Raw genomic sequence first — 23,804 nt, forward strand, 5'->3', positions numbered from 1 at the left:
CAAATCCCTGAAATAAGACCCATCAGAGCGTATACTACAATTGCGCCCCTATCGGCAAAAGGTCGTTTTCATATTAATATTTTGTACTCTTTTATTTGCACTCTGATTTGCGTTTCGTTTAGCTCAGTTGGTAGATTATTGCGTTATACCTTGATATGTAATCCTGCTATCATGGGTTCGAACCCAAAGAACGGATGTGCACGTAAAATGGATATGCTGTATAAATCATAATTTAGCATGATTTCTGTGAGGGTTAGGTTTAAGGGTGGGATTAGGTGTGGTCATTCAAACGAATAAGCCACCTAGTAAAATATGTACGAATTACTGTGAGATCGGTGTAAAAAGTCCACACATTGCATTTAAATAAACATGCGTTTTGATTGGTAATGACGTAATACGTCATTTCATGATGACAGACGCAACACGATACTGTCATTATTTTTACACCCGCTAGAGGCCGCTTAACTTTCAAACATTAATATAGGTCGTAATAAGGTGCTTGCACAAACAACCTATATGGTCGTTTTTTGTTGGAGGACAGGCTCATAAAAACACACCAAGCAATAATTAATCAATTTAAAATAAATCTCAAAACTCTCTCTGTGTAGATTTTCTGTGATAAGCAGCACTTGGCTGCCAAATTGGACTCTGAAATGCAGGCTTGATGTTGGATTGCATTGCTGTGTTCATTAGAAATGTTTTCAGCACTTTACTGTCAACTAATTTGTTTGTGCACCCCTAGTCCCATCTTCCGATAGACTTGTGTCTCTGTCAAAGCAAAACATCTCCAGTGATGAAGCAGAAGCACTTTTTACATGTCTGCGAACAGTCGAGTTGCTCATGTTGGTTAATTAAGCCATGGCAGTGAAATGTATTGGTCTTGTCTGCTGGGAGCCTGACCTCATTTTCTTGTTTGTCATGAATATTTGAGCAATCTGCATGTACATAAAGTGATGAGTTTGTTTATTGACTGTGAGAGATGACATGGTGTCGTCGTGTTGCATTTAAAATGACAAAACAATTCAATTCTTTAGAATTTGACACGTCCCATCTTCGTTCTTTGTTGTTGCTGAACACAACTTGAGCAGCTGACATATGTCCTGCTTAATTTTATATAATGCACATTTTTTGGCCTTTCATTTCAGATTTTTTGGGGGATTCGGGGACTGTGCACATTGCTGTCTTTTCCTGTCTTCACTGATGTGGATATCGTGGATAATATAAACAACTCGTATCATTTCTCCAAATCTTTCCTCTAGGAAATTAGTTTTACCAGAATCTGATTGTGTTCACGGTTGTAGTGAATTTATTTACCAGGTGGGTGCTTTAGAGATCATTTCAGCACAGTTCAGTGCTTAAAGGAAAGATAATTTACTAGTGAATTTAATAAGTGTTCAACTGCAACTCTAAAATGTGCCATTATGAGCTAATATTGAAAGATCAAACAAGTACTGCTTTGTGCGATTCTTTGATTTAAGGCCATTACTGGAATAACTCTTTAAGGAATAATCTGTAAATATGAGGGAAATTACAATATTCAGACCAGGGAAAGCTATAGAAATTTTTCAAAGTCATGGAGATTACTATAGTGGATGTAAAATTATTGTTATTCCGGTTAGCTCTTTTGTTATTGTTTTTAAGGGGGGAATCTATAGTTCTGTCAGAACCAATATTGTCAAAGATGATTGACAATTAACATACAGTTTAGAATGGTGGTTTTGTTCTGTTCTGGGCAAAAATTCCCTGCCCATCCATGCAGCATGGATAAGAGCAGGGGGAGCAGCAATAAACCCCTTAGGATAAACAGAATACAACTAAATTTAGCAAATGTCATTATTGTTCTTAATGACACTTTAATATAACAACGTAATTCATTAAAAATGAGTCTGATTCAATAAGGAATCAGAAAGTCAAGTCCCGAATGTTGGATGAAAGGTGGAGCTGGGGATGGGGGAGGGTAACTAGCTCTTGAGCAAAGTGAAAAAGCTGCTGAATAATACTGAATAGACCCTACATAGGGATGTTGTGATAGACGTTATATTTCTATAGGTAGACGTGGAGTCAGCTGATGCAAGCTTGACTGATGTGACCTGCCAGAACTAATGCTATGCTTCATTAAATTATGTTATTGAGTTTTATCTATTTATGATGAATGAATGTGAAATGAGAATTCATTGGATAATAAGAAAGGGGAACCCTGCTTAAAGGATTAGTTCACTTCCAGAATCCAGTCGCAAAGAAATTACGGTTTTTGAGGAAAAGGTTCCAGGATTTTTCTCCATATAATGGACTTCAATGGGAACCAGTGGGTTGTATGTCCAAATTGGCATTTCAGTGCAGCTTCAAAGGGCTCTACACGATCCCAGACGAGGAATAAAGGTCTTATCTAGTGAAACAACTTGTCATTTTCTTACAAAAATAAAAAAAATATATACTTTTTTACCACATGACTTGATGATACATTCACCACTGGCATGACGTGCCATCAAAATGATTGTTCATATGGTTAAACTGCACTTAAAATGAAAATGAAAAAAATGCATTGCAATAAAGCCGACAAAGTCATTGTCTTCAAGGACACTTAGTATACAAACACTTGCAGACATACAACATCAGCATAAGGCCTGAGTTTGTCCTCTGTCTGAGTAAAATTCTGAGTAAAACACTGAACAAATTGCATGTATTATGGAGATGAATGGTGTGGATTGGTATCAGTTATAATGGTGTAATCTTCAAAGCTATATGAGATTCACAGGCATTATTGATTTTCAGACTAAGTGAATCCATCCTAACAGTCATTGTAATATAATATCAGCCTAAGGGTTTGGAATAAGAATTGAGAATTTAGACTTTTAGATAGTGATTCTCAACTGGTGGGTCACAGGTCTGTTATGGGTCACATATAGCAGAGAAAATCATGAAAATACTGAAATACAGAAAACAAATGATAAACTACATTAAAACATAAAAAATGTTTTTGTTTACTTTTAAGCAAATTCAGTAGTATGTTGGGTCTCCACTTAAAGTCCAATGTAAAATCTTGATCTGGTTTTGTTTTATTCTTCAAAAAATAAATAAATGCTAATACTAATACTAATTCTAATAATAATAATAATACTAATACTAATATATATATCCCATTACATTATGAGGAGTTGCATTTTGCAGTTTAATTTCTCAATAGTTTTAAGGTGCACACGCCCAACTAAATCTCATCAGCGTGCATAATCATGTTATGGGCTGTCAGTCATTCTGATGATAGTCAGGCACCCTATTGGCTGCCGCTGGGTTATTCCTGGTAGCGTAAATGATGCCTTAGAAAACAAAACATCTTTTTTTGCTGTCAGTCTCTCTCACAACTTTTTAGTATACTTCATGAAGTCATGGTTTCATATTTCTCTTAAAATCACATTCAAATCATTTTGGTCATTGTCAGCTCATTCCGCACTGTACAGATGAATTTGTTCTTGCGGGTGACCTGGCTCCTGGAAGTTTGCAGAAAGGGATTTGCAAAATAATCAAGGTCTCTGAAAACATACAGTAGCATATTTTCCAACCCGAGCATACAGATTAATGGACTAAAGTTTCACGCTGAGATCAAAGCCTGTGGGTAATGATATACAGTTCATCACGTTGTGAGCGCCTCATCTTTCTTTCCATTCAGTCACTGCGACTGTGTTTTTCATAAAGTGAAATGTTGTATTGTTCCAGTAATCAATGTCCACTTACCAAGTACAGCTTTGTATGTTATCACATTCCTGTTTGTCAGCATACTATGCACTTTATGGAAGAGTTCATTAGTTTTAGAAAATTTGTTATGTAATATATTGTAAAATTTATTCCTGTGATGCAGAGCTAATTTTCAGCATCATTCCTCCAGTCTTCAATGTCACATGATCCTTCAGAAATCAGTCTAATATGCTGATTTGATGCTTAAGGAACATTTCTTCTTCTTATTAATCTTGAAAACAGTTGTGCTGTTTAATAATCATTTGGAAACCCTGATACTTTTCCCCCCAAAATTATTTGATGAATAGAAAGTACAAGCATTTACTTGAAATAGATTTTATTTTTTATTTTTTTTATAAATAATGCTAAAGTCTACCATTACTTTTTATCAGCTTAATGCATCCTTGCAAGATAATATTAATTTCTTTAAAACATTCCCCAAGTGTTTGAATGGTAGTATGTATATGTAGTTTGTTTACATAAAATTGTTTTGTTTTGCAGTAAAACAAAAAAAAAATCTGAACATGTTTGTAGCCTACTCTAGAAACTTTCTCCTAGCTGTGCAAGATCGATTTCACATGTAGTTTCTTTCTGTAATGTTTCAGAACATAATTCATAATTTTGCAAAAAAGAATGTGTTATGTTGCAAGGCATTAGTGTAAACTGCCTTCTGTAGGCACTAAAGCAAGCAGCTGTCTGCTGCAGTCACTTCTTTCTTTTCACAATCTTGCAGTTAAGTTCAGCTGTCAACTCTTTATAGCTAGCTATCTGAATAATAACGCATCTGTTTTGAATGTCACAGACATAGAGGAACTCTATTACCTAGGCTATGTCAGGAATGAGATTTGTCACGGGATAGTGCGCTTACAATGTCTTACCCATGCACGTCTACATACTTGGGTAGTTTCTGGTGTAAAATAAAGTAAATATCTGGAAGCTATTAAGATCTGCTTTCAGCTAATGTTTCTTGAGTATTTTTCTTTTTCATTTTTTACTTATGTTTTGCATAAACATCATTTAATAATCTGATGTTTTTGTAACTGAATCTAGAATGTCTGCTGGGAATGGTAATCTTGTGCTTTGTGCACTTGCCAGTTTTACAGCTTTGAAATGCAAATAACCATGCTTTTAATGCTGTTTATGTTTTGCATCATGTATGTGACATGTAGAAGATGCAGTTGACAAAATGCTCATGTGTGCAGTGCATGTCATGCAATAGTAAGTACAGTCAGTTAGCAGATTCTTAGGCTGCACTTACCTGGGTTTGACATTCACTTTTTTTGTCCCAGCTGAAAAACTGGAAAATTTAGGAATGCATTAAAAAAAAATTAGACAATTAGACATTGACATTTACAAGATAATTTATTTAATTATAAACAAGTCTGAAAAGCACCAAGACTCTTATTTTGAATGCTGCTCATTCAAAAATATGAAGGAGATAAAATATGCACTATTACAACAATCTCCAACATACTTCAAAATTAAAAATCTAAGTAAACACTGTCACAATTCATCAATTCTTAAATGCACTGTATTCACTGATTGCGAACTACTTTGAAAATGTGAGAATGTAGAAAGCGCAACAGCACTGTGTTTTAACTTTAAACATGCAACGCTCATTTATTTAAGGAATCAGAGCCTTTTGAAGATTAATAATCACTTTAGGCTGAATCACGATTCTTGCATTTTCATCCACAAATTTAAGACCTCTCAAAATTATTATTATGACTTATGTTATACTACTATAAAAAAAAAATGTAATACCTGTAGAGACTTGTTTTATTCATACAGATGCTCCTAAATACAGTTCACACACCACTATTTTTAGTAGCAAATGTGAATGAAACACCCTGCTGCCTATGGCTATGAGTCTTACTCAAGGGCATGATGGTGATTGCTTATGGATTTCCCTATGTAGGAAACTACAACCTTTCAGTAATCATTTCGGGTCACAATGCCACATCACCTGGGAGAGAGTGTCACAAAGCTGCTGTTTTTAACCAGTGCAGGCAAAGTTAGATTGATTTTGCATGCCCAGTTCAGAATTAACACAGCATGAAAATGGTGGAGTTTGGGGACTGTATAACTAGCGTTGGCTGTGTTGTTGATGCAGGAGGCTGGAGGGGGTCGTCTTTGACTGTGGCTGTGAGATCCGATGGATTCAGCTCTGGCAGCTGCGAGGTGAGGCTGGCCTGCACACCCAGCACCTCTACTGCAAGAACGGCGCAAGCAAGATCCGCCTGAGATCAATGAGCATCGCCTACTGTGGTAAGACATCTTTCTTCATAAATAATACAGCTGTAAGCCAAGCATGCACTACATATGGTTATATAAGATTATATTATTCGTATGATGCAATATTTATCTCACATTATGATGCAGTATTGGGGAGAGTGAGGTAAGATCTGTTAGTTACATTGCTATCTTAATGAGGGAAATCTTGCAACCATTTTTTTCTTATTCTTTTGTATTCTTTTTTTTCTTTCTTTTTTCTTTTTTTTTGTCATGCAAAAAAATAATAAATACAAATAAGAAAAATCAATTATATAATAATAATTATCTATCCATTATTTATGTCAAAAAATCTAAATCATAAATGTTTGTAAATTGCCAGTGTATAAACTATGCACATTTGGGGGTTATGATTTGCCCCAAATTATTACAGTCAGTCGTGTATAAGTGGCCCTTTTTTATTAGAACATTTAATAATATTTCTATACCATTACAGTATGTAATATATACATATATTAGTATATTACATTAAATTAAATTGAAGACAGAATATAAAAATAAAAGTTTCAGTAAATAAATGCTTTTGTTATTTTTATATATATATATCTTGTGCTGATAATAAATTTTTTTATATAAATTTTTTTAATAAATAAACTTTCTTTTAATTTCAGTACACAGCTGTCATCCTGAAATGTAATTAGGCATAAAATTTAACCAGTTTCCAGAAAATTAAAGTATAAAGCAACTCTATATAATGTGTATATATAATACTACAGCACATCAAAAATGATTGACTTTCCATACTTTCCACCAAATGCTACATTAAGGTTTGGTATTGTATTAGCAAACAAAAGGACTGAACTATTCAGAAATTTCACACCATATACCATTCCAGTTAATTCATTATGGACTTAAAGTTGTAAAAAAAAAAAAAAAAAAAAAAAACTTCAGATTTTGGTAGAAACTATGGTTATTATGGTAAATTCTTGTAAGAGTATAATCAAGTAATGTCCATAATAATCCTTTTTGTGATCTAGACCTGCCAGATATCAGCGTTGCTCACAGTAACCTGACTGTGCTGGAGGGGGGTAACGTGACCCTCAGCTGTAATGGCTCTGGGTCTCCAGTACCTGAGGTGGACTGGACCGTGAACGGCCTTCTCTCCATCAACACGCACCAGGTGAGCGCCAATCATCCCACCCCAAACACACCGTTTAACCTTATTTTCAGTCTAACCATAGCATAATGTTTTTCGTCTTCCCTCCAGTCAAATGTCTACTGGCCCAACATTCACTCCATCAACCTGACGCTGGTCAACGTGAGCAGAGACGACAACGGATTTGTTCTGACCTGCATCTCTGAGAATGTGGTCGGAATGACCAATGTGTCCCTTCAGCTGGCTGTGCTGTGTACGTATATATTGCTTGTTACAGGTTTTCATGTCTCATACTTAATATTGTTTGCTATTACTCATACTGCAATGACATCCAGTTATGCAGCTTGGTGAGAAAAGATATGCTAGCACATTTAGCAACCAGAAGTAAAAAATAAATAAATAAATAATAAAATTCTTCTTAACTGCTACTTTTACTTTTTATGGTATTTAATCTGCGTCCTGTAATTGCTGCAGGTGAGCGAAGAATGGCTTCATTTTACAAACAAAATGAGAGGTTAAGATATCAGGAGTGTTTTCTGGATATGCAGTGGCACAGCAAAAAAATATATATATATAGTTGGCGAGTTAAGAGCTTGTGAATTGTATGCAAAGAGAATGTGTACGTACTTCAAAGATATAGATAAACAGAACTGTTGTGTAGTCTTCACTGACTGCATATGAAACAAAAATACAATGCAAAGTGCTGTGCAGTCAACGAATCACTCAATGGATTCATTTGAATAAATCACTCAGCCTGTCTGAAAAATCAGACTGAATCAAGCAGTCACTGACTTAAGCAATGCTAGAAACATAATTTTGAAGATGTAAGTGTTCCTGTGGCTCAAGCGGTAGAGCATTGTGTTAGCAGCACAAGGTTGTGGGTTCGATATCCAGGGAGCACATGTTTGGTAAAAAATGTTAGCCTGAATGCACTGTAAGTCATTTTCAATAAAAGTATCTACTAAATGCAGGAATTTAAATCAAATTTGATTGTGGTATGATAATATATTTTAGGTTTGGGTTTTGGTGTATTAAAAGGGTAAAAGTATGTAAAAAAAAAAAAGGCTGATTAATTGTTGTCATTTATTTGAATATGGTCCATGAATCCTTTCAAAGTCACATTAAAAATACATTTACTGATGTTGCAAACTTTAAATAACACCCTACTCTCTTCTGAAAAAATAAATAAAATAAAACCCTGTATGGACAGGTTTAAAATAGAACAAGGTACTAAATGAAATGATACACCAATTAACAGCTATGAACCTGTAAGACTCTGTGTTAATTTAATCAGAGGGTGCGCATGTGTTTAGGGAAGGTGTTAGGTTGTAATGCATACATAAAAATAAACCTGCTTTGCATCGTGTTAAACAGGTATAAGAGCAGAATTAGACAGAGGTAGGACTAAATCTGAAACATCTCTGCAACTTTTTTCCATGTTTTAATAGGAATGGAAGACTTTTTAATGGCATTAATGTTTTACGACATAGATATGATCTGACACTCAGGCATCATGTTCATTAAACAACATATGATTTTAAGACACTGCATAGATGAAAAGCATGACATTTTATCACTTTGCTGACTAATGACGTTAAATTGAAATGACATTGGCAAGATATACAGGCGCTGAAAGGAAAAACTGTACAAGGTTCTTGTCTTTATTAAAGAAGAGTGAGGAATGATTTCTAATGGCTTATAAACCCTGTATATAGCTAACTATATTATACTTAGCTTTTTATTCTGTTGAAATTTAGTGTCCAATCAAGTAAGTATTGTATATTATTTTTTTATCATTTCTAAAAATGGTAATCTTCACATACAATTTTGTGGGTATGTTTGATTTAAAATCTGTAATAAAAATAAAAAAAATAAAAAAGTGTATATATATATATATATATATATATATATATATATATATATATATAAATTTAATTAACTAAAATATTGTATATGAATTTAGACACACACTTTAAAATATATAAATGTATAATGTCAATATATAAACTTTTTTTTCTCTTAGTATTTAGTATGCATTTATATATTAAAATGTGTGTATGAAAATAAAATGATTTAATATGGAAAGTTAATATTTAATAAATTAATGGAATTTTGTGAATTTACAGTTTAAAAAATGATTACAGTATAGCTCCATTTCTCAAAACTCTAACACACAAGACCACAAAAACACACACAAACAACATATCACATATCTTGCAAAAGCAAAAACTTTATTCAAAACAATTTTATCTTCTAAAAATGGTATTTATGCCACCTACCACATAGCCACATACTGTACATCCTCCCTACATAAGACAAACACAACTCAAACATAACATAACATAACATAACATAACATAACATAACATAACATAACATAACATAACATAACATAAATACTTATAAGTATTAACATAAATAAGTAGTAAATAAATTGTGATAATAAATAAATGGAGATGCTGAAGTGCCTTTTTAATGAGTAAATCTGTTAAAATATCCTATTGAAGAGACCAGACATGAGCTACTCCCACAACTACAGTATGCCTACAGTGACACGTAATTATTACATCAAAGAGAAATATGAGCAATATGAAATGCCTAAAATAGTCTAACAGACAACAAAAGCAACTAAATAAAGCCTACATTTTGTAATTTATTTGTAGATGTTAGCCAGCTAGCTAGCTAGTTAGTCTAATTAACATACACATACCTTTAATTTCAATTTTGTGCATACAGTGGAAAATTACATACAGTAAATTTATTTCGTTTTATGAATGTTAGATTATATAGTCCTAGTCATGGTCTTTTTCAAAAGAAATGTATACATTTTTGGTGAATCAAAAGCAAGCAGTAATGTGACAGTAATATGAGTTTAAAACAACATTAAAGAAGCTTACATTTATTTTAAATAAAATTAAATTTAATTAAATAAGCTGTTAACTCAAGCTAAAACATTCCACAGTGTCAGTGTTGTCAGTTAAGATGTTCTATAAAGGCTATTTCAAACTACTACATAAACATCATGGGCTAATGCACTAATGTCGTTAACTTGTGATTTTTATCTATATAGGATATTGATATATTTTTTTCTGCTCCTCTTCTTCGCGTTGCTTCCTGCCTTGTGTCCCTGATAATTTTCTTTTTTCACTAATTTTTTAGAATTAAATATTTAAAAGAGCACTTAAATAGCAAAACTATTTTAACTGTGTGTGCCATGCATAATTAATGCGTTATGATGATGTATTATAATTACGTCATGATGCAGAAAGTGTTTTAATAATTCATATTTATTAATGTTGTCAAGTCTCATGATTTTTCGTTTAAATATTTTAAACATTATTTTAATCAGTTTGATGACCGATCAGTACTAAAAGTGTCAGAAATTGTTTTGCTTAAAGGGATACTCCACCCCAAAATGAACATTTTATCATTTATCACTTACCCCCATGTCGTTCCAAACTCGTAAAAGCTCTGTTCATCTTCGGAATGGAATTATATGCATGTATATATGTATATATATTTCCATATACTTTTAGTATATATTTAAATTCATATGAAGTTGAATAGTCATTAATTGAATAAATATCCATTTTATAAATTACATTATTTATTTATAAATGACAGTCTCTGTAGATCAGTTCTTGACTATAATGTTCATTACCTGACAGCATGGACAATCAGTCCTAATGATCGGTTTTGAGAAACATCACAACTGGGTGCAGAGTCAGTAAAGCCAAAATGTTTGGCCCTGTTCCACTTAGCCACATTAATAATGCTAATGAAATGTGCACCTGTTGGATTTTAGCATTCCGATCAAAAGCTCCGGAATATGAGATGCACATATGGGATGCACATCCCTCCCGTTCTCTTTCTCTCTTCTGGTGGGATTGCAGCAGGACTCTCTAAATGACAGGCCTCATGCAGTAGTGAGAGCAGACAAGCTGAGAGCAAGGGTGCTCCTGCATGCTGATTCTAAAACACATGTCATCTGTTTAGGCGGGATGTGTGCCGAGCTGCTCTACAGGAGGGATATATCTCTCGTCTAGTCTCATCAGTCAGTCAAGCACAAATCACTTCAGTGAGAGAAGGCAGCTGACAATAATGATGCCTTCTCATTTGAATGACAAACAAATGGGCAGTATCGGACAATATGTTTGCATGCAGTTTACCTTTGAATAACGTACAATAATATACAGTCTGTGACAGCAAGATTACGAGCTGTTTCATGAACTTATAGTGCATATTAACATAACAGTGGGCCTTCTATTTACTTGACAATAACTATGCAGGTGCATTTCTCAAGTCTTTTAACATTAAAGGAATACAAATTGATCATCATTTTCTCACTCTTCTTGTCGTCTGTCACCATCGTCAGTCTTATGTTGTGTGTATTATTTTCTTTTATCTGTGAAACTGAAAATGAGATGTTAGGCTGAATGTCTGAGATTCAGTTTTCCATAAAATGAAAGGGAATAGATATTTATATTTCCAAGCACATTTAGGCTCCGTTTACACTGCACTTCATTCTGTTCTGTCTATTTAAATCTGACATTTAGGACTATCTGTATGCATTGTCATTTTGCATGTAATAAAATTAGATTGGTTTGTTGCCATAGTGTTGATTCCAGAAATATAAGAGAGTTGTGGTGGAAAGAGTATGTTTATATATATGTGTGTTTGAATTACCATGGGTGAGAAATCTTTGTAAATCTGTCAGCAATTCATAAAACAATAAAAGCCTCCCTTGGTTTTTCTTTCCTCATATCAGTTCCACCAGTAATACTGAAGCTGGACGAGCCGGAGCGGCGCCATCACACCTGCATTGAGTTCACTGTCAGGGGCTTTCCCCATCCCACACTGCGCTGGTTCCACAAGGACCGTGAGATCCTGCAGAGCGAGTATATCCACATTGAGATGGAGCACTACAAAGATTACTTGGAAGGCTGCTTGACTTTTCAGAACCCCACACATTACGACAATGGAAACTACACCCTAGTAGCCTCCAACTCCCTCGGGTCAGTCACCAAAACCATCTACGGCTATTTTCTTGAGCCACCGTTCATTGAGGATGACGGTAAGCTATTTAATTGTTTATTTACTTTTGTAGCCTGAGGGATTGATGGTTTTATTGATATTTATTGATAGGAATGACTCTAATATTTATTCATTTTATTTTGATATACCTTGATATGTGTGCCTGCTTATATATAAGCTTATATATATTTAAAACAATATATGTGATATTATATATATATATATATATATATATATATATATATATATATATATATATATATATAATTCACTGTAAAATCTTTATACTTTACAGTTCAAAAGTTTGAGGTCGGTAAAATTATGTAATATAATATTTTTGAAAGAAGTCTCTTCTACTCACCAAGGATGCATTTATTTGTTTAAAAATACAGTAAAACTGTAATATTATGAAATATTATTATAATTTTAAATAAATGTTTTCTATTGCAATACACACTCACCTAAAGGATTATTAGGAACACCTGTTCAATTTCTCATTAATGCAATTATCTAATCAACCAATCACATGGCAGTTGCTTCAATGCATTGCAACCGTCCTTCGGATGAGACGTTAAACCGAGGTCCTGACTCTATGTGGTCATTAAAAATCCCAGGATGTCTTTCGAAAAGAGTAGAGGTGTGACCTCGGCATCCTGGCTAAATTCGCCCACTGGCCTCTGACCATCATGGCCTCCTAACAATCCCCATACACTGATTGGCTTCATCACTCTGTCTCCTCTCCACCAGTAAGTTGGTGTGTGAAGGGCGTTCTGGCGCACTATGGCTGCCGTCGCATCATCCAGGTGGATGCTGCACACTGGTGGTGGATGAGGAGATACCCCCAGACTATGTAAAGCGCTTTGAGTGCCTAGAAAAGCGCTATATAAATGTAATGAATTATTATTATTATTATTATTATTATTATTATTATTATTAATGCATTTAGGGGTGTGGTCCTGGTCAAGACAGTCTCCTGAACTCCAAACTGAATGTCAGAATGGGAAAGAAAGGTGATTTAAGCAATTTTGAGCGTGGCATGGTTGTTGGTGCCAGACGGGCCGGTCTGAGTGTTTCACAATCTTCTCAGTTACTGGGATTTTCACGCACAACCATTTCTAGGGTTTACAAAGAATGGTGTGAAAAGGGAAAAACATCCGGTATGCGGCAGTCCTGTGGGCGAAGATGCCTTGTTGATGTTAGAAGTCAGAGGAGAATGGGCCGACTGATTCAAGCTGATAGAAGAGCAACTTTGACTGAAATAACCCCTCGTTACAACCGAGGTATGCAGCAAAGCATTTGTGAAGCCACAACATGCACAACATTGAGGCGGATGGGCTACAACAGCAGAAGACCCCACCGGGTACCACTCATCTCCAGTACAAATAGGAAAAAGAGGCTACAATTTGCAAGAGTTCACCGAAATTGGACAGTTGAAGACTGGAAAATTGTTGCCTGGTCTGATGAGTCTCGATTTCTGTTGAGACATTCAGATGGAGTCAGAATTTGGCGTAAACAGAATGAGAACATGGATCCATCATGCCTTGTTACCACTGTACAAGCTGCTGGTGGTGGTGTAATGGTGTGGGGGATGTTTTCTTGGCACACTTTAGGCCCCTTAGTGCCAATTGGGCATCGTTTAAATGCCATGGCCTACCTGAGCATTGTTTCTGACCATGTCCATCCCTTTATAACCACCATGTACCCATCCTCTGATGGCTACTTCCAGCAGGATAATGCACCATGTTACAAAGCTCGAATCATTTCAAATTGGTTTCTTGAACATGACAATGAGTTCACTGTACTAAAATGGCCCCCACAGTCACCAGATCTCAACCCAATAGAGCATCTTTGGGATGTGGTGGAACGGGAGCTTCGTGCCCTGGATGTGCATCCCACAAATCTCCATCAACTGCAAGATGCTATCCTATCAATATGGGCCAACATTTCTAAAGAATGCTTTCAGCACCTTGTTGAATCAATGCCACGTATATTTAAGGCAGTTCTGAAGGCGAAAGGGGGTCAAACACAGTATTAGTATGGTGTTCCTAATAATTCTTTAGGTGAGTGTATTTTCAAATGTAATTTATATCTGTGATGTAATGCTGAATTTTTCAGCATCATAACTTCAGTCTTCGGTGTCACATGATCCTTCAGAAATCATTCTAATATGCTGATTTGCTGCTCAAGAAACTTTTCTTAATATAATAATTGTTTAAAAGAGTTTTCAGGATTGTTTGGTTAATAGAAAGTTCAAAAGAAAAGCATTTATTTGAAATATCTGATACATAACTTTAATGCGTATCAAATAAAGAGTATTTTATTTTCTAAAACAAAAAGTCTTATTGGCCCCAAACCTTTGAATGGTACATTTTTATGCTTTAAAATGTTTTATATTTTTAAACTTTTGTATGTTTTTATTGTCTCCACTTATGCTGTTCTTTTAGGAATAATTGATTACAGTAAGTGCCTCTTTCCTTTTGACCAAAAGAATACAGACAGACAAAACATAGTTACATCTCATGTCCCTGTTCTGCTTGTTGAACTAATAAAAAAAGAAAAAAAATATTAATAAAAATATATATATTGCTTCAAATACATTATAATCTATGATCTTAAGTTCAACATTGAAGAATTTGATAAAACAGTATCATCTTTCGAGCGGTATCTCATAATAATACCTCCTCTCAAGTGCACCAAGAACACAGAAGTTGGCAAACAAAAATGCTCAACATAGCAAAATTGAAATCTTCCTTAGTATCTGTAAAAAAAGGACACCTCTAATGACACAAAACAGAGGTAGATTACAGAATAGCCCTTATGAATTAAACCATGTTTTTGGCACGTATACAAGCTCTATGCATTAAGAGTTCAGGACGGTTTAATTGTTTTCGAGTCCAGCGAGGACAGCTCGTGCCTTGGGTGTGTGATGTGGTAATATCTGAGCCCTGCTGCACCTCTGCCATTATGACTTAATTAAATGGCAATTCCTCTCTGACACCTGTGAACAAACCACACGGGTTCAAACTAAAGCCTCCCGAACCAAAACAGTTTACAGTGTGCCCCTCAGGCAGCATAAAAAATTTACAAGTCATGAAGTGAATTGAAAATAGACATATCTAGAAGGAACAGACAGAATTCAATATATTGGTGGAAGCAAACCTAGTTGTCCCAAGGCTGAAGAGTTATTAAATAAAAAGTCTAATTAAATTAGATTTATGTCTTTAAATTCAGATATTTCAAAATTTGGTATCAAATTAGCATTCATTCATTAATATTCATAAACTGTTTTACTCTGCCAAAAAGTTTATAACAAGCAGTTTAATGACATGACGACTTAATCCACATAGTGTGATGATGTGTGTCAATGGGTGTTAAATTGCTTTATATTTATCCCTATTAGAAATAATGGTGGAAATATTTAACTTGTTTAGGTTTGCTGAAGCCAAGGATGAACATTTAAGACGTAAATATTAAAATTGTTAACAACTAGTGTTATTTTAGTATTATATACAGTATATATATTTTATTAATTTATTAATATTCGGTTTATATTTTCAGTTTTCATTTTCATTTTAGTTTAGGTTTTTGTCATTTTTGTACTACAACTAAAAAAAATTTTCAGTTGGTTGCCAATGTCACCTATCTAATTTTGTTTAATCTTAAAAAAATTGTATATTTCTATTAAATTTCAGCTTTATTGCGATAAATAAAAAAGTTTTGGTTAACAACAAAAACACTTTGTAAAGGAAAGCATATTTGGCCTCTTTAATTGCGCAGTGTCTTTTTTTTCCGTAGCACCAACATCTGAAGATGAGGCGAAGAGTCCTGAAGAAGATTCATTTGGAGTAAGATGTCCTTAAAAGCAAAATGCTAAAATTCTCCTTTAAATTCAAATTCAGCAGACTTAGCTGTGTCATTGACTGCTTTATTGCTTTTCCTGTAGATGTCGATTGCTGTTTGTCTGGCTGGCTTTGGTTTTGTATTCCTCATTGTGATTTTCATCCTCATCAACAAATACAGCAGGCGCAACAAATTTGGGATAAAAGGTATGACTTTATTATTTTGCTATATGTTGAAATAAAGGCAACTTTTTGCTCCATATTTTCAGGAAAGTCAGTGGATATGTGGCTGGATGGAATTTTATCCATGGGGAATTGATTGGATTGTGAACAATGGTCTCTTTACGACAGGTGGTAGTTAATACATTCTGATTTCACATTGAATTCCCCGTGAAAAATAAAAGTATTCTTAATTCTCTTCATCCTTTCTTGAAGCAGCACAACAGATTTCTTCAGTCTTTCAGTTGTCAATCATCTCAAGGGACTCTGTAACATAACAGGAGTTCTCGGCTTTGGTTTTAGGCTATGTTTAGAGCCTGCTTTTAGACATGGTCTGGCAAGTCATGAGTCAGATAGGGTTTGGTTTGTGCTGTGTGGGTTTGTGTGAATAGAATTTGAGTTGAATGCATCCTCCGGTCTCAGACCTTGGAAAGGCAGTTGGCGGAAATGCCTGTGAGTCTTTCTTTGGTTAGCCTGACTTCCTCCGCTAATATTATAGTTTATATCACTGTGGAGCCAGTGTTTTCAGAGATCCGGTTTAATATTCAGGCCTACATTTGTAGTTGAGGTGGGTAGTACCACAAAAAAGACATTACGATGTGAGTAATTTTAGATCACTGTTACAATAATAATTGTAACACTCATTAAATATCAAATTTTACAATTTTAAGTAACATAAGTAATAATTTTAAACTTACACAGCAATGTTAAATGTAAGTTGGCTATATAAAAATGACTTTGTAATTTCTGGTTTGAAGTGTTATTTCATTTATAACAAAACAAGTACATTATTTGATCTTAAACATTACATCATTGTTGCTTCCATTAACGTTTGCATAGTTATACATTTAATTGACATTGGAAATTACTGCAGACATGTCCTAACAGTTGAAAGAGGCAAACCTTCAAGGGCTTAAACTAAACATTAACAAACACATATAAACTCAAAGTAAAATGTTACAACTACCTTTTCTTTACTCCATCGCAGTTATAAACCTGAGACTGCCATCTTATTCCATAGTTGCCCTCATTTCACTCAGTCTTTGAATAATGACTGTGTGTCTGAGGCAATATGTCAAAAAGAAAACAAATTTCAGGAAATTATCTTTTGTTTCCCATCCGCAATGCTGACCTCACATCCATCTTCCCTTTTCAAAGATTGTTCTCCTAAACTTACATGAACACATTGAGTTTATGCGTAAGCCCCTTGACCTGCTCTTTCCTCATATGTGTCATAACATGAAACACTCTCTCACTTTGTTGTGACAGTCCTGCGAGAGACAGAAATTATTAGTTCTGTTCACTTCGAGAGGAACGGCTCATTATGTTTCACGATCGTTGGCAAGGTTGAAGAGGCATAAAAGGATTGACACTCAAAGCGTGACGTCAATATGAGCCCTTTTCAGCATGCTGGCCTTCCCACAATACACCACTTGTACTGTTTTTCTCTTCAGATCAGCTGGAGGTCTTAGGCAGCCATTACCTCAGATTGAGCTGTATTGGATTTTTGCCTCATTCAATCATTCGGGAGCCTTTTTTTGCCACTGGAGTTTGATCACAGAGTATTTTGAGGCAGCAAGTAAAACCTGATTTTGTGTGTGTGTGTGCATTTCTCGCTTTTGGTGTTTGGACCCTTGCTATTAAATCATAAAATCATGAACAGGTGTTGTGGCGCTCAACTTCTAGCAGGCTTTGCTTGCCTTTCAAGCCATTCTGGGCACTTCTGCTAATGGTAAAGCTTCATAATCTGGCTCAGTCTTCATTTTAGTGTTTGGTTGTAATTGTGTGTAAATATCAAGAGAGGGAAATTCTTAATTTAAGTACATTGTCAATTTTTACCTCCAACTATCTTGGGAATTTGTATACTCTCTAGTAGTCTCCAATACTAAATGGACTAGTCAGACGGTAATTGTTTCTTAAGGTTATGTACATGGAAGTAAATATACACTTTTGCATTGGGATGGCAATAATTTTCTGTAAAATATTCTGTATTACAATATTGTGGCAAGGAAGAAAACATTGTGTTGCTGCCTTTATAATGATCACTAGATTTTGGCCCTACTGTACTTAATAGTTCACAAAAATGAATTTTTAAACGGTGCTTAATTTTTTGCTTAAATTCTCCTTTTCCCATACGATACTAATTGACAACCACTTTGTTCGTCAAACCACAGCGATTAAAAAAAACACGTTATCGCCAATAAGTTATCTTTTTATAAATCATCAACTGTTCAAATAAGTTTGTGCAAGGGATGGTTTGATCATAACTGGTATCATCTTTTATGTGAACGTGAATAAATTCTTAAAAAGAGCTTTTGGTTTTTGCTTCCATAAGTTCCTGATCTTGTGTAGGGAAACTTCTTTTAATCAGTTCCTGTTTGCTATGAATCAAAATGCCAGTAACAAAACAGATAATTGATTTGCATTACCTTAGAAAGTGCACACGAAATGTTGTTTTCAAGCATTTCTCATTGCAACATTTCCGCTGGGGATATTTAAGATGTTTTATTAAATTCAGGCCCACATAATGCATTCATTTCCTGTCAGGGGAGGATTATTTAAGAGAGCTTCAGGCTTTATCTGAATTATAATCAGACATTGTGTCCTGCCTCAGATCTGTAATATAATCAGATTTGTGTTTTTATTCAAAAATCTTGATCCATAAAATTTAAAATGTAAGTTTTTTGCCTTAAAAATAATGCTTTTATAGGTATATTTATTTAAAATAAATACTATATATATATATATATATATATATATGCTTCATGTGCTTCAAGTTTTTATAGAGCATAAGGAATACATCTGCAGACTGTGAAGTTAGGCGGAAAGCACTTATACAGTATGTAGATGTTTTGGATGGGTATTATGATAATTACTAACTGCGGGTATGCACTACTGCATTTAGGATAATCCGCATTCATCAGGATATGATGTTGTGCTCTAGGGCTTCTGTTTTTTGTTTTTAAAAACAATACATTCCAAATAATGATACATTTAAAAGTTAAAATATACTATCTGCTTTACTTTCCTGGAACACTGCAAAACAAGAAGCATTGAAGTTTGTATTTAATTTATTGAGCCAAGAGGTCAGTCTGTGATGTTATCATCCTAAATAGGTTAATGGAAGTGCAAAGTATGTATGCAAGTACACACCTGCATATCTGGCAACGATTTTCACAAGTTTTTGTTTTTTTAGTTAAAATTATAAAATGCATTAGTTTATAATGAACATTTTTTTTTTACAGTATTTATTAGCCTTTGTTAATATTAATTAATACAAGTACAACAGTTACAACTTGTGATTAAATATTTTAGTAAATATTGAAAATTACATTACAAATATTAAAAACTATTTTGACAAATACTTTATTGTAAAGTGTTATTGAAGTATTTTATTCTTACAGAGGCTGCATTTATTATTTGATCAAAAAAATATAATAAAAACAGTAATTTGTTAATTTCAAAAATTAAGGAATATTAATAAAATTTTAAATAACTCTTTTCTGTCTGAATACATTTTAAAATGTAGTTTATTCCTGTGATGCAAAGCTGCATTTTTGCTGCTTAAGAAACATACATTTTTATTATTATCAGTGATGAAAACAGTTGTGCTGCTCAGTATTTTTCTAGAAACAATTTTTCAGATTTGATAGGAAGTAAAAAAAAAAACAGAATTTATTTGATATTGAAATCATCTGTACTTTCACATCCTTTCTGAGCAAATGTAGTAATTTCTTTAAAGGTCCTATGACATGAAAATTTCACTTTCTGAGGTTTTTTAACATTAATATGAGTTCCCCTAGCCTGTATATGGTCCCCAAGTTTCTAGAAATTTTAATCGGTGCAAATCGAGATTTTGCTATCTTTCTCTGCCTTTGAGAAAATGGAAGCTCAAACGGGCTGATCTGGAATCTCCTCTTTGTGATGTTGCAAGGAGAATGGTTACCTCCCCTTTCTCTGCTTTGCCCGCCCAAATATTTACATATAATTCAGTCGCAATGTCAGGACAGGCGTTACAAACAGACTTTATGATATGGATTCGACAGCACCGCCACAAACAGTGAGTAACCATGCTCATTAATGCCTGATCTGTGATCAGTGATTTCTGATGTGTAACGTTAGCTAATTATTATAAGTTCACACAGACTTTCTTTCTAAATCGTTTAATAATGTTTATGCATCAGTGAATCAAGCCAGTGACAACGATCAACTTCACGTTGTTTCTCTTAGTAGCATGAAACAAATCTGTTATTTCAATTGTGATTTAACTACAGAGAGCGATCAAAGAACGCTCCCTTTATTTTTTTCGGAGCTCTCACACATCGCGAGTATATCTGCACACTTGCCCAAACTGCCGTTACAATGAATGACGCTGTTATGCTGCACAACAAAGCTCTTACTGTATTCATGTGTTTGCTGTTAGTTGTGGTGAAAGCATTTTGTGAGAGAAAACGTGTTGCAATAATGACGAGATGACTGCATTCACGCGATAAACAGACTCTGTCTACTCAATGCCCATCACTGCAGCCTTTCATGTGATGGGAAAAGATAAAAAAAATAATGATATAATCAACAAATCCACGATTCGTTAATCTTGACAGCTGTAGTATATATATATTTGAGAATGGTTCCACATGTAATACGTATTTCAAATGCAAAGATGTCAGCCAATCACAACAGTTGTCGTTTACTCGGAGTCTCACAGCAGACACGCCCCTTCAAACAGAGCATTCAAGCCAGAGGGCTAATATCAAGATATAAAAATGCTTTTTATTTCTAAATTTTAAATGTAAAAATCATACTAACAAAATAAGTACACCTAAGGAGACATTAAAAAGCATTTAAAGAAAAGGAAATAATCCATGTCATGGGACCTTTAAAAATTAAACAGAAAACAAAAACTTAACAACCCCAAACTTTTTAATGATAGTGTAGTATGCTTGGTCACATCTTAATATCACGTCAGACATCTCAAATGCCATGAGATCTGCTTTTTGCTAAATATTTGGGAGGAAGACTGAGTCATAACTCATGACGGTAACATCACTAACTGCATGTGACAGAGTTTATTTTAGCTTCACCGCAAAAACCCTCCGCTTTGCCTCCCTCAACGCTCTTTGCCCTGATAGCTCACCTGCCTATTAAGATCCTATCATCACTGTCACAAGGACTTAAACCTTCCTCAGCAACATTACTGCAATAAGCCAAGGGCTGTTTAGCACACATCATCAAACCCAAAGATTTCATGCCTGACTGACTCACCTTGCCCCAGCCAATGAAGCAGTCAATGGAGCCACACATAGAACAACAGCTAACATGTGAAGACACCGGCTCGCATGTCTGCAGTGACCCTGACATGCAGTTTCTTTGACAGAAGGCCACGTACAAAGACATAGTGAAGCTGTCGCTGATTCAGAACAATAACAGTTTTCTGGTGTCAAAATCACAGCAAGGACCGGCTGCCTTTCCCCCTCCTCCTCCACAGTGGAACAGGGCCATTCAGCTCTATTTTTCAATTTTGAAAAGCACTTCACTCCATTAAGATGGGGGTTTAAAAGGATACTTTCCCCATTGAATTAATGCACTTTGCGGTTTCAACCATATTCCTGCCCTACCTGCGACCGGACAAGTATCTGTAATCACATCATTTTGGTAATAAAAATGAACATATACCCCTCTTGAGATAGAAAACACCTCTGTTCCAAAAAATCCTTACTCATCTCATATTTGATCATTGTTTCAGGTTCATTTGTTGCTCAATTGCTCCCCAGCTCACACACAGTGCCATTGTGAAACCATCATGCCTGACTGTAGCAGTATTTGGTATTAGAAGTGATGTTAGCTAAAGCATTTGAACAAACCTGAAACCTGAAAAAGTGTTAAACTTTGACTTATTACTCATCCCACACTGTTTGCACTACAAAGATGAATGATATCTCAATTCATGTGGAAAAGTGAATTGATAAGTGGCCAGACTTGCATTATGTGTACTATGAAACAGAAGAAAGCCCATAGACTTACATTGAAAAGGTCTTTCGAGCCATGTAATGGAGAGTAGCTTTTGGCATGGGATAAGCAACCACTCAGAACACTCTAGGCATCATGGAAGTAAGTTCTGCATAGATTTTTTAATTTTTTTAGAATATGATAAAGGTTTTTTAAAAATCAGCCTACTGGATTTTGTATCATAGGAAGAGGACTTTACCGAATCCTATGTATCGATTCATATCTTTCTATCCGCCATCCATAAATTCATCCATTCACTCCATCCATACATCCACCCATTCATGCATACATCCACCCACTGGTTCATTCACTCAATTGTCCATCTGGCCTCTATCCATCTGTTCTTGCATCTATCTATCTGTCTGTCTGTCCATCCATCCATTCATCCGTCTGATGAAATTTGACATTTGACATCTGTTAAAATCCATCCAACCCATTCAATTCATCCATCTATACAGTATGTCCATCCATCCATCTATTCTTTCATTCATCCATCCATCCATCCAATCATCCATCTAACATCATTTATCTATCTGTCCATCCTTTTAATTCTGTCCATCCAATCATCCATCCATTCATTCCTTCCGACCATCCATCCATCCATTCATCTATTCATCCATCCATCCATGAAGTTTGACATCCAGCTTTGAAATTTAAATTGCAATTGGGTATCCTATTTTCTAACTCAGTTAAAATTCTGCTGATTTTAAAGCATTTAACATGAAAAATATATGTACATGTGTTCTAAATTCAATTCAGAAATACTTACAACTGTGGTATTTTTTCTTTTTTTCTGTTTATAGTATGGTCTCTGTTTGTAGTAACATGTGGACAGACTTTTTTTCTGTAAATGAGCTGCTGTAAAGAACCTCTTTTTTTTCCAACATACTAGATAATACTGCATAGTTAAATCACTTAACCTCTCAATGCTGTTCACCAGACAGATACTGCTCCTCTCAACTCTATTATATAGGGAATAGGGGACATTGATAAACGCTGTTCTCTCCCTCTTAAGGCTGTATGAAATGGAGATGAAGGTGTGTGTCATGCAGAGACGAAGGGTCATTATTGGCCCCCTAAAGGCAGTGCACTAAATCAATTTCATGCTAGTGAAATGGCTTAGTCCCTCTTGCCCTAACACAATTAAACATAATAGAATCTGACGTGGTCTGGAAGTGCTTTGATAATGATTTGGGTGAGCATGTAGATTATATAAAAACAGTTTGTATGCAGTTAATTGTGAACTAGTGAGACGAAATAGTTCCAAACACTCAGTCCATTATCAGAATTCTCATTACAGACATGTTTGGTTTATTTTGGGCTTGTGTTTGCGGATTATTCTAGAGGAGAAGAAATCTTCAGCTAAAACTTCTCCCAGAAGAGAAACTTTGGATCAGCCAAGGAAACCAAAAATAGAATGGAATGTTCAGTTATTGTGCATTTTGTTTGAAAAAGTTTGTTTTTGTAATGTTTTATCATAATGCTATAGCTTGCTCTGACTTTGAGACAACAATCACTGGCTCCATTCTGGTATGTAATGCCCTTTTCATGATTAAACAAAATGGCTGTATTTGATAGAGCGAGAGGTT

At 34.8% G+C, this 23,804-nt stretch overlaps 1 protein-coding gene across 2 annotated transcripts in view; it reads left to right on the plus strand.

The window, feature by feature from the left end:
* LOC132101654 (NT-3 growth factor receptor-like) overlaps positions 1 to 23,804 on the plus strand; it is a 107,035-nt gene that overhangs the window by 39,517 nt on the left and 43,714 nt on the right. Inside the window, exons 5-10 of one of the 2 annotated variants that reach the window (XM_059506762.1) lie at positions 5,843 to 5,997; positions 6,999 to 7,141; positions 7,229 to 7,370; positions 11,886 to 12,206; positions 15,947 to 15,996; positions 16,095 to 16,197. In XM_059506762.1, the coding sequence (XP_059362745.1) occupies positions 5,843 to 5,997; positions 6,999 to 7,141; positions 7,229 to 7,370; positions 11,886 to 12,206; positions 15,947 to 15,996; positions 16,095 to 16,197 (914 nt within the window). The remainder of the gene's footprint in view (positions 1 to 5,842; positions 5,998 to 6,998; positions 7,142 to 7,228; positions 7,371 to 11,885; positions 12,207 to 15,946; positions 15,997 to 16,094; positions 16,198 to 23,804) is intronic. The other variant, XM_059506769.1, reaches the window with a different exon arrangement.

Source organism: Carassius carassius, chromosome 2 (genome assembly GCF_963082965.1).
Source record: "Carassius carassius chromosome 2, fCarCar2.1, whole genome shotgun sequence".
Taxonomy (NCBI): domain Eukaryota; kingdom Metazoa; phylum Chordata; class Actinopteri; order Cypriniformes; family Cyprinidae; genus Carassius; species Carassius carassius.